This window comes from Mustelus asterias, chromosome 23 (assembly GCF_964213995.1).
Source record: "Mustelus asterias chromosome 23, sMusAst1.hap1.1, whole genome shotgun sequence".
NCBI classification, from domain to species: Eukaryota; Metazoa; Chordata; class Chondrichthyes; order Carcharhiniformes; family Triakidae; genus Mustelus; species Mustelus asterias.
The window spans coordinates 25,799,528-25,811,725 of NC_135823.1; the positions used below are offsets into that span (position 1 = coordinate 25,799,528).

Sequence of the window (12,198 nt, forward strand, 5' to 3'; positions counted from 1 at the left end):
TTTGTGGGAAAATCCAAACCAAGGAGCCATAATACAAGTTACTAATAAATCTAGTAGGGGGATAACCAATTTATTTACTCACGTGTCAAACTCGCTACCACAGGAAGTGGGTGAGGCAAATAGCTTACTTGCTTTCAAATGGAAACCAGAAGAGTGCATGAGAAAAGGGAAATAGATATACTGAAAGGCTAAAGATGAGATAGATGGAATTGGAGACAACCAAAATGGAGTATAAACGAAATGGTTTGTTTTTGTGCCATATATTCTATGTAAATCAATGTAATTGCCTCACTTGTTTAAGTTTGGTACGGCACAGTGGTTAGCACTGCTGCCTCACAGCACCAGGGACCCAGGTTCGATTCCAGGCTTGGGTCACTGTCTGTGTGGAGTCTGCACATTCTCCCCTTTTCTGCTTGGATTTCCTCCGGGTGCTCCGGTTTCCTCCCACACTCCAAAGATGTGTGGATTAGGTGGACTGGCCATGCTAATTGTCCATTAATGTCAAGGGGAATGGTTAGGGTAAATGGTAAATGTAGGTTATGGGGATAGGGCCTAGATGGGATTGTGGTCGGTGCAGACTCGATGGGCCAAATGGCCTCCTTCTGCACTGTAGGGATTCTATGATACAGAAAAATGGGTCTCCTTAAAAATGTACCACCCTCCAGTAACTCATGGGAAACCCATGCCAGATGAAACCGGCACACACAAGAAGGCACTCTTTCCAAATGGAACCAAGAAAAATTATAACATATGGATGATTACAATCTCATGCAATAAACCTGGTGGTTTCCTTAAAATGTGACAAGTCAAACTTAAAGCTAATCAACATAGGAATGTAGTTGTTTACCACAGGAGGGCAACATTTCACTTTACAACATCAAACCCTTAGTAAAATTAAACCATTTAAGCCAAGAGTCTCTGACTTGCACCATTTAACACTGTATTCTAAAAGTGGGCCTTAATTCGGTTAGCATCATTAGACAGGTAGCAATACTAGTCATCTGCATTCAAGAAAATCTTCTATTTTTCACACTTGAACCTTATGGGAGGTCCTTAGATGCTATAAAGTGTAATAAAAAAAAAGCACAATTAACTTGCACACTTGGCCAATTCAATCCAAAAGGGAGATAATACAGTTATTGTAACTAAAGCTAGCTTATACAGAATTTATACTGATGAAAGAAGGGCTAAAGTTAAATTTCTCCAAGCCATTGAGCAAATACCTCCTGTTGAACACCTTCTCAGCATCCAATCAATGTCCCTGTGGTATGGTATTCACTGCAAGTAGCTTGAAAGTGAGCACACATTTGCTCAGATTAACAGCCTTTTGCAAACCCTCCTGATCACTATAAAATGTGGAACCATTGCTTCCATGTATAATGTTAGCACCTTTGTCATTTCTATGCAGTTAATATTTAATAGCAAGATAAGCCTATAGCTATAAATCTGGAATATAAAGCTAGTCTTAATGTTTATCAGCTACTGTAAAAACCCAATTAGTTCATTATGTCCTTCAGGAAGGAAATCGGTCATCCTTACCCAGTCTGGCCTACATGTGATTTGTGGAATTTGCCAACACTGAAACCAGAGCAGAGTTTTGGATCCCAAGATATCCAAAAGACTTTCAGGAATACTGGTTCCAAATTGGAATTTATTTTATAATTACCCAAGCCCAACAGCACATCCCCCTATTGCGCTTTTCAGCTCAACAAGCTAGAAATCTCCTTCCACCTCAGCTAGCTGTGAAAAGACTTCCTGCCTGTCCACTATTGTCCTTTTAAAAATGGATCAATCCAAACTGATCTAACTCTGCAATCTAAAGCCATAAAAGCAAGGTCCATGCTCAAGCCCACGAACTCCCACAGCTACCTCGACCACAGCTTCTCACACCCTGCTTCCTGGAAGGACTACAACCAAGTCTCCCAATTTCTCCGCCTTCTTTGCATCTGTTCTGATGATGCTACTTTCGAAAATGGTGCTTGTGACATATCTGCCCTCTCCCCCCCCCCATTCACCAAGCGCCCCAAGTGGTTGACAGGACACTCAGCCAGGTTTGAACTATTTCCCGCACTGCCTCCCAGAACCATGACCAGGTCCCCCCTTGTCTTCACTTTCCACCCCACCAGACCCTGCATTCAAAGAATCATTATCCACCCATTTCCACCAACTCCAGTATGATGCCACCAAAAAACACATCTCCACCAGCGCCCATCTGCATTCCTCACAGCACCTTCCCCTGCAACGCCTGCCCCTTTACCTCCTTACTGTTCAAGGTCCCAAGCACCCCTTTCAGGTGATGCAACATTTCGCTTGCACTTCCCTCAATTTGGTCTACTGTATTCACTGCTTGCCATGCAGTTTCCTCTACGTTGGGGAGACTAAACGTAGACTGAGTAACAGCTTTGCTCAGCCTGCAAGCATGACTCCCAACGTTGTCATTTGCCATTTTAACTCAAACTTGCTCGCATGCCCACACGCCCGTCCTTGACCTATTGCAATGTTCCAGTGAAGTCCAATGCCAACTAGAGGAGCAGCACCTCATCTAACAACTAGACACAGACCCAGGACTCAACATTGAGTTCAACAACTTTAGACTGTGACCTTGCTCCTCCATCTTTATTTTATATCCCAAACATTTTCTGTTCCTATGCAAAAACCCTCCCACTTCCACCTGGCCATCTGTCACTTGTTCTTAGGTTTTGCTACATCCTTGTTCCAATCTCTCCCAGCTCCTACTAATCATTCACTGTTCCAGCTGTTCTACCCCTTGTCCTAACTCCTCACATATAAAATCACATTTTTCCCACTCTAGTTCTGAAGGGTCATGAGGGCTCGAAACATTAACTCTGTTTTCTCTCCCTACAGATGCTGGGTTTTTCCAGCTTTCTCGGTTTCTGTTCCATACTCAAGAAATTTCTGCCCAACTGGTATTGAGGACTATACAATCCACAAAGGTTGCTTTTAATGGGGTCTGTCTCCAAACTCTCTGTTCTATTCCTGATGACAATTTACTGCAGCTGCCTCATCTTGTTGCAGCCATCTTAAAATAAAATGTCAAACTTGTGTCTGACCTGTTTTCCCATTTCCATTCCATTCCTTGCCCCCACAGTATGTTCTTTATTTTTACTTCAGCCTATTTTTAACCCATTTCAAATTAACTTTCCTTATACTAGCTATTTACATCTTGAATTTTAGTCTTCGAGTGTTACTATTCTTTAGAGGAAAGAGAAATCCTGCCCACTCAACACAACCCCCGCCCCTCACCACTGGAAAACAAAATTGGTCTCGAGGGTTTGAAAAAAGTCAGCCTTTGAAGCTAGTTTCCACCCCACCTACACGTTGAACCGAGTTGTTTCAAAGTTATCTTCTTCACCGAGCTGATAGGCCGCTGTGCATATACAAGGTAATCCTTACTGCGTCACAGGCAGGATAACAAAATACTGGTTTCTTGATGACAAAAGACAGAGGGTGGGTTGTAGAGGGTTGTTTTTCAAACCGGAGGCCTATGACCAGCGGTGTGCCGAAGGGATCGGTGCTAGGCCCACTGTTATTTGTCAGAAATTCTCATCCAAATCATTATATTCATGATTTGGATGAGCAGTTAAGAGGCATGGTTAATAAGTTTGCAGATGACACACGATCGGTGGCATAATGGGCAGTGAAAAAGGTTATCTAGGATTGCAATGGGAACTTGATCAATTGGGTCAGTGGGCTGATGAATGGCAGGTGGAGTTTAATTTAGATAAATGCGAGGTGATGCATTTTGGCAGATCGAACCAGGGCAGGACTTACTCGGTTAATGGTAGGATGTTGGGGACAATTATAGAACAAAGAGATCTAGGGATACAGGTTCATAGATCCTCGAGAGTGGAGTCACAGGTGGACAGGGTGGTGAAGGCGGCATTCGGCATGCTTGGTTTCATTGGTCAGAACACTGAACACAGGAGTTGGGGTGTTTTGTTGAAGTTGTACAAGACATTGGTACGGTCACACTTGGAATACTGTGTACAGTTCTGGTCACCCAATTATAGAAAGGATATTATTAAACTAGAAAGAGTGCAGAAAAGATTGATTAGGATACTACCGGGACTTGGTGTTTGAATTATAAAGGAGCGGCTGGATTGACTGGGGCATTTTTCCCCTCGAGTGTAAGAGACTTAGGGGTGATCTATAAAATAATGAGAGGCATGGATGAGGTAGATAGTCAACATCTTTTCCCAAAGGTCAGGGTGTCTAAAACTAGAGGGCATAGGTTTAAGGTGAGAGGGGAGAGATATAAAAGGGTCCAGAGGGGCAATATTTTCACACAGAGTGTCTGGAACAAGCTGCCAGAGGTGGTAGTAGAGGTGGGTACAATTTTTTCTTTTAAAAAGCATTTAGACAGTTACATAGGTAAAATGGGTATAGGGGGATATGGCCAACTGGGATTAGCTTAGTAAAAAAAGGGGCAGCATAGAGAAGTTGAGCCGAAGGGCCTGTTTCCATGCTGCAAACCTCTATGACTCTACAAAGGGACATGGCAGAAGAATTGCCTATTGTAAAAAATGCTCATCTAAAATGAACCAAAAACGCATCGTTCAATGCCTTCATCAATGAACTCTGCTCTCACGTTCATGTAATCAAACACACAAACAACAAAAGAAAACTTCCACCTTAGTAAAGAACCAAAATACAACATGCTTCCCAATGCTCTGTAATGGGAGTTAAAAGCAGGATTTTGTAAGCACAATTCTGGTGCAGAAAGCTGCACCATCTCAGGGTAGCCTAGGCCACTCTTAGTCAGTCCTATTGTCACAGGCACTCTCCCCAGTACTCAACAGCAAGTCTCTTCCATCTCCCAGGACTACCAATTGGGACATACAGTGACACTCATTGGAGACAAGACAGACACAATGCTCAGTATTTGAGGCTCCTACCTGATGGTACCAGTGGGTGAAGGGATGGGGCTGACCAGGTCAATGTTGGGATCAGGAATGTTAATTTTGAGTGGCGAGATCTGCGGGCGGAGTGGACGGATGGGCGACGGTGGCTGCTCCTCCTTCACCTCCTGCTTACTGTAAAGCGACGTAAATGTAATCTTTATCACAGTGCTAGGGAAACGAAACATACACCTGAAATAAGAAAGGGAAAGAGGGTCAGCAAGAAAGAATAGATCTTAAACTGCTCAGATAGGATATTAACGTATCCTATTAGCTACATGAACAAGTTTCTCTCACTACATTGACGACCAAGACACAAAGGATTATGTTGTCAAACTTTATTATAAACTTTCTGATACCTATCATATAGGCTGGCATTTTCTTCTTTAATGTTGGTCAACATTGCACAACCAGCAAAAACCACTACATGATCAGCTTCCCAAGGCTGCACCAGAATGTTACCCAAATACTCCACTCATACCCAATTCATTTCTTTCCACTTTCACCACTCTTGCACAATACTGATGACATATCCTACCCCAAAACATTAACGTCGCTATCTTCCCCTACCAAACTGACCAATCCATAATAAGCGTTTGGTATTATCTACTTCAGATTCCCAGCAGGTGCCATTTTACTTTTTATGTTTATATAACTCATGTGAAATGGGACCAGTGCGAAGCCAGTGAAACAGGATCATTGTGCCATAAATTGCCAGCAGAAAATGCTGAGTACTAGATTTCCCTGCCATGGAATGTAAAATACAACAGGAATAATTGATAATGTTGCCAAGCCTGCCAGGATTCTGTGCAAATTAGCACAGCTGAACATTGGCACTGAATGGCCAATATTAACAGCATTCATTTACTGGTTAGTGTCCCTCAAGTATTCAGCTATTTCTGAAAGTAATCCAGACAGTAATGGAAATAACTGAACAAATGGTCTCAATCTTAGTGATGAAAGATGTCCACAAGTTCCTCATATTTGGTTTTGAGGCTGGAGGGGGGTAGGGGTAAAGTGAAACAGGTGGCAGATGAGGAAAAGAAGGTGGGGGGTACAAGTGGTGTGATGTGGCATTCTGTGATTGAGCTTTTGTGCATCAGCCAGGCAGTCAATCTCATTTTCTGGTCACTAGACAGAGGTGAAGTCCATCTAGGTCAAGTCAGCGAGTTCGAGACAACTTTGCCGACCTATATGGGTAAACATCAGAAGCCAGGTCTCTAGACCCCTCTATACACAGCAGTGTCACCTCATTTATTTTACAGCACTGCCACTGAAGTCAGAGGTGCTGTTGGCAGCAGCATGGCAATAAAAAGCATAAAGTTATGTTCATATAAAGGAACTCAAGCGAACAGGCAAACAGAGGAGGGGGGGGGTACAGAATAGCAACTTTTTAAAAAAGGGACATGCTTTTGGTGGGGTGGAGGGGTGTGCAAGTGTTAACATAAAAAAAAACACAATTTGGTAACATCCTGTTATGCTGAGAGAGAAAAATAAATTTGACTACCAGACTTTTTAGACCTCAATAATATTACATTCCAACCCCTTCTTGGTAAAAACAAATGTTGATAATCCAATTTACTTGGAATTAAACTTTACTGGGATGACCCAGATTAACTTGCTGGGAAAATTGAACAAACAGCAGACCAGCAGTGTAAGAATATTGGAGAAGATACAAGACAAGGATATTTTAACTAGGAATGAAAGGGACGCATCAGAAGCAGAGATGCCACAGATCTAAAGGCCAAAGCAAAAATGAGCTTTAAACAGCCATACGATAACAGAAAAAAATCTGAGTTACAGAAAGGAAGTGATAAAAATGGTTACGGTTCAGTTAAAAAGAGGACCGTGGCTGTGGATCACTTGAAACGGCAACAAAAGTTCACTAGGCAAATTTCTTGGATCAGGGAATTATCCTAAGAGGAGAAATCAAGTCGACTAAATCGATAATCCTTAGAATATAGACAAATGAGACATGTTCTCACTTAAACATTCTTAATAGCTCGACAGGGTAATATTTGCCATGACTGAGTCTAGAATTCCGGGTCACTGTCTCAGAATAAAGGAATCAACCATTTTACGAATGAGACGAAGAGAAATCTCTTCACTCATAAGGCTGGGGAATCTTTGGAATTCTGCACCCAGAGAGCTACAGATACTCAGTCATTGACTATATTCAATATCAGGGTCAATAGATGTTTGGATACAAAGGGAATTACAGAATAGTGTGGAAAGAATGTGTTGAGGTAGCTACATCAGCCTTGAGTTCACGGAATGGTGGAGCAGGTTCGAAGGGCCAAATGGCCTACTCTTGCTCCTATTTCTTATGTTCTTATGAAAGTGTGAAATGCCCACTGGTAGACATGCGTTTTCAAAGTAAATATATGCTTACAATAAGACACAGGCATCCAAAAAGATTGTAGGTGGTTCATGAAAAGGTAGAGGTCTAGAAACATAGGAGCAGGAGGTGGCCCTTTGGCTCTTCGAGCCTGCTCTGCCAATCATTACGATTAAGGCTGATTGTCCAACTCAACAGCCTAATCCTGCTTTCTCTCCATAACCTTTGATCCCATTCGCCCCAAGTGCTATATCCAGCCACCTCTTGAATACATTCAATGTTTTGGCATCAACTACTTCCTGTGGTAATGAATTCCACAGGCTCACCACTCTTTGGCTGAAGTAATGTCTCCTCACCTCTGTGCTAAATGGTCTACCCCGAATCCTCAGACTGTAACCCCTGGTTCTGGATTCCGCCACCATCGGGAATATCCTCCCTGCATCTACCCTGCCCAGTCCTGTTGGAATTTTATAAGTCTCAATGAGATCCCCCCCTCATTCGTCTGAACTCCAGGGAAAACCATCCTAACCTAGTCAATCTCTCCTCATACATCAGTCCCGCCATCCCTGGAATCAGCCTGGTAAGCCTTCTCTGCACTCCCTCAAGAGCAAGAATATCCTTCCTCAGAAAAGGAGACCAAAACTGTGCACAATACTCTAGGTGTGGCCTCACCAAGGCCCTGTATAATTGCAACAACACATCCCTGCTCCTGTACTCGAAACCTCTCACAATGAAGGCCAACATACCATTTGCCTTCTTTACCACGTGCTGCACCTGCATGCTTACCTTCAACAACTGGTGCACAAGGACACCCAGGTCCCGCTGCACACACTCCTCTCCCAATTTATAGCCATTCAGGTAGTAATCTGCCTTCTTGTTTTTGCTTCCAAAGTGAATAACCTCACATTTATCCAAATTATACTGCATTTGCCCACTCACTCAACCTGTCCAGATCATGCTGAAGGATCTCTGCATCCTCGTCACAGCTCACCCTCCCATCCAACTGGTATCACCTGCAAACTTTGAGACGTTACATTTTGTTCCCTCATCCAAATCATTAATATATATTGTCGATATATATATGTCCCAGCACTGATCCCTGTGGCACCCAACTAGTTACTGCCTGCCAATTTGAAAAGGATCCATTAATTCCTACTCTAATTCCTCTTTGCCAACCAGTTTTCTATCCATCTCAATACACTTCCCCCAATCCCATGCGCTTTAATCTTGCATGATAATTTCTTATGTGGGACTTTGTCAAACGCTTTCTGATAGTCCACTTATACCACATTGACTGGCTCCCCCTTGCCAACTCTACTAGTTACATCTTCAAAGTTTGAATCAAAAGCTTTTGGAAGTTGGAATTATTGGGTGACAAAGAGATCTTTTTTGTTTAAAAGTGGGCAAATAAAGCAGAAAATTAAATGACCAATTTGTTTCATGTTGGTTGTGGATAAGCTCCTAGAATCCATAACATGGTTTCAAATTAATGAACACTTGAGAGAGAAATTGGCTAATTAGGAAATGTCAGAATAGATTTGTAAATGGAGGATCATGGTTGACTTTTTTGGGAGAAAAATCAAAATGTATGAATAAAGAGAATACATGAATATGTATGGATTTTCACATGATATTTAATGCTATATAGGAGTCTAGCCACAAAGTGAAAATGCATGATACTACCTAGAAGATATTCCCAATAAGGGGTGTCTCATTGATAGCATTTCCGATAATGCAATACTCCTCCATCAATTAAGTGCAAGCTGAAAGCACGTGCTCAATTTCTGGAATAAAGCCTGCATCTAAAAGGCAAAATTATGAAGATAATGACACTGATGTTTGCTGCTGATACCAACCAAGGGCTTTGACAAACAGAGAATGCAAGAAGTTGCAAAAAAAGAGAGGTTAACAGAGTAAGCAGATAGCTGGTAGAAACAGTTCAATGCAGAGAAGTGTACTTTTGTAGTAATTGACTCAAAGTAACTTACCCTGAATTATACACCTCTTAAGAGTAGAACAGAGGGATTTAAGAGTGCAGATATTCAAATCTTTTGAATGATTGACCTTTTCTATTTGCAGTCCAATGTAAAATGGGATACTGGTTGTCATAAATAGAGGCAAAAAAGGAAATGGTGAATCAGTAAAATACTTTGGTTAGGCCAGGTTGGAAAATTGCAGGGGGTTCTGGACACATGTTAATGGGAAACATATCAGAACCACAAAGTGCACAGCAAATATTCTTTGCAATCATACCAGAAAAATGAGGCTATGAAGTTGCTATGAAGAAAGGCTTGCGAACAATAGGGCTTTTTTCACTGGAACTAGAGGCTTTCAAAATATTAAATGGCTCTGATTGTAAATAGTTAAAGACTGCTTCATGAAGAAGTGGAAACTGTGGTCAGATTTGAGTGCATCACTAGAACAAAGTGGAAGTTAGTAGTTAGTGGAAGTGTAAAAGCAAAGTACCGCGGATGCTGGAATCTGAAACAAAAACAGAAAATGATGGAAAATCTCGGCAGGTCTGACAGCATCTGTGGACAGAGACCAGAGCCAACGTTTCAAGTCTGGATACCAGTAGAAGGTGGAATGCTTTGCCATAAAGTACCATTTAGCCAGAGACCAACACCATTTAAAAAGAAATTGAATAAATATTTGAAATGATATCAGAGATACACAGAAAAATTGGATTAATTCAAGAACTCCAGATGAAGAGCTGGCATGAGTATAGGCATACTAAGCTGATTCTTCTGATTTTATAAGTTCTGTTAGCAGATTCTTGGAATAGCAGTGCTTCTCAGACATGTCAACCCGAGATCTGAATCATCCTCCCTATCAGATTACAAAGTGTGCAATTAACCTACAACATCACAACCCGCTGTGACCAATTCCTATGCCAGAACATGATGCCAGTGGCTCTTATTGTTCCAAGTATTTTCCTAGTCACAATTAACAATGTGCAGTGAGGCTCTCTATAATATGGCATTAAAATGCACAAGTGGACTTCAAGAAGCATCGCAGACAACAATCATAAGACACTTTTGATTACAAGGAATTATCCAAACCCCACAATTTATTGGATCTATTGCACAGAAATAACAGTTTAGCATTTCTGGCATACTCGTTGTCTAGTTACAACGCTGAAGTCTTTACAGATGCTTGTAAACCCACTATCTATTTCCAGCAGATTCAGCATTTGTTCCTTTTAATCCTGAAGCCACATTTCATGATGCAAACATAACAGAAACACCCAGTATCTTGAAAACTATAAGACACTTCAGTCTGTTAAAATTGGGAGGCACGCTTAAATATACATTAGGTTAGAGGAAACCAAAATGAAATTATTGGGTAGAACTTTCCTAATAAATGGAAAGCCAAACACATTCAGAGCTCACTAGCAAGCCTGGGATGTAAAACATAAAACCACCGTTAATAGTTTCGCACTCATGCCACCTATTTATTTGCAAACCTGTACGTTTTGATCGGGACCTGAAATCTGCCAATCAGTTTTCAATAGCACCTGATTCAGTGTCAGGTGCTGACTGAAAACCGGCATTTCTCCTCAGAAAAAAAAACAGCCAGATTTTCACTTCAAACCTTCTGACACTTTGTCCAAAAATAAGCAAAAATAAGGGACTTTTATTTTGCCATCTTTTTGGTGGGGTGGAGCCTCAGACACCACCTTTAAAGGGTGCCCCAATCTCAAAGTATTAAAGACCCCTGCCCCAATGGACATCAGGGCCCCTGGCAGACAAGGGAAACATCCCCAACCCTCAGACAGAGAGGCTCACTCCCACTCAAGCATCAGAATGACCCACCTCCCCCAATCTGTGTCAGCATCAGGGGCAACTAACCCCTCCATGTAGGCACAAGACCTCCCCCTCTAATACCGTCCTGCCCCCCCCAACCCCCCACATAATGGGAACCCCCTCCCCAATAGGGTACACTATAAGAGCCACCCCTTGCACTGCCCTGCCCCTCACTACCTGGGGGGCTTTACTTACTTCCACTTCCCCGACATGGTCAGCACGGCTGATTTTCGTTTTTGGAACATCAAAATCCCCCAGAAGCAACAACGTTAAAGCCGTTTCAGGTGCATAGCATATCATTTATGATTCTTTGGTTAAGCAAGCGTCCAAATAACACACCGGCCACAGAGATTTCAAAGGATGCATCTGCTGAATAGTTTGTGTGGCAAATTAAGTCCAAAATCCTGATGGTCATGTTGCCTCCAAAACATTAGATCATGAACCAGTATTTCAAACTCAGCCTGCTGGTAATTTGTCACGTTGAAAACTCCAAATGGGAGAGGAAGATGACAACTGTGTTGATTAACCAATAATTAGCAATAAGGCCAGTCAAGTAAATATTTTGATAAGCGACCCTCATTTCAAGAGCAAGCCCTGATCCATTTCCCAAGCTGCTGGCAACTCAAATGCAAAAGCAAATATACTCTGCGTGCTTGAGGTCATTTTTTTAAAAAGCAGAAAATGCTTTCCAGACTCATCAACAATTCAGATTGACAGGAGGAGTAGACCACACGATCCGTTGAGCCTGCTCCACCATTCAACAAGATCATGACTGATCTTGGTCTTCAACTCCATTTTCCTGCCTGCTTCCTACATCACTTAATTCTCTGAGATACCATAAATCTATCCATCTCAGCCTTAAAAGCATTCAGTGATGGAGCACCATAACCTTCTGGGGTAGAGAATTCCAAAGATTCACAATTCTTTGAGTAATTTCCCATCATTTCAGTCTGAAATGATTGGCCCCCTTATGCCCCCATGTTTTAGACTCCTAAATTGGCAGAAACAATCTCCAGTTAGTGCCTACCCTACCAAGCCTCCTCAGAGTTGTGTAGGTTTCAGCAAGATTGCCTCATTCTTCTAAACTCCAACTAGAAATCCAATTTACTCAGCCTCTCAGCATAGGGCAATCTCC

At 42.1% G+C, this 12,198-nt stretch overlaps 1 protein-coding gene across 1 annotated transcript in view; it reads right to left on the bottom strand.

Moving 5' to 3' along the window:
- The window catches only part of foxk1 (forkhead box K1), a 101,588-nt gene that overhangs the window by 51,931 nt on the left and 37,459 nt on the right, over positions 1-12,198 (bottom strand). Inside the window, exon 2 of the mRNA XM_078240153.1 lies at positions 4,917-5,111. Within this exon, the coding sequence (XP_078096279.1) occupies positions 4,917-5,111 (195 nt within the window). The remainder of the gene's footprint in view (positions 1-4,916; positions 5,112-12,198) is intronic.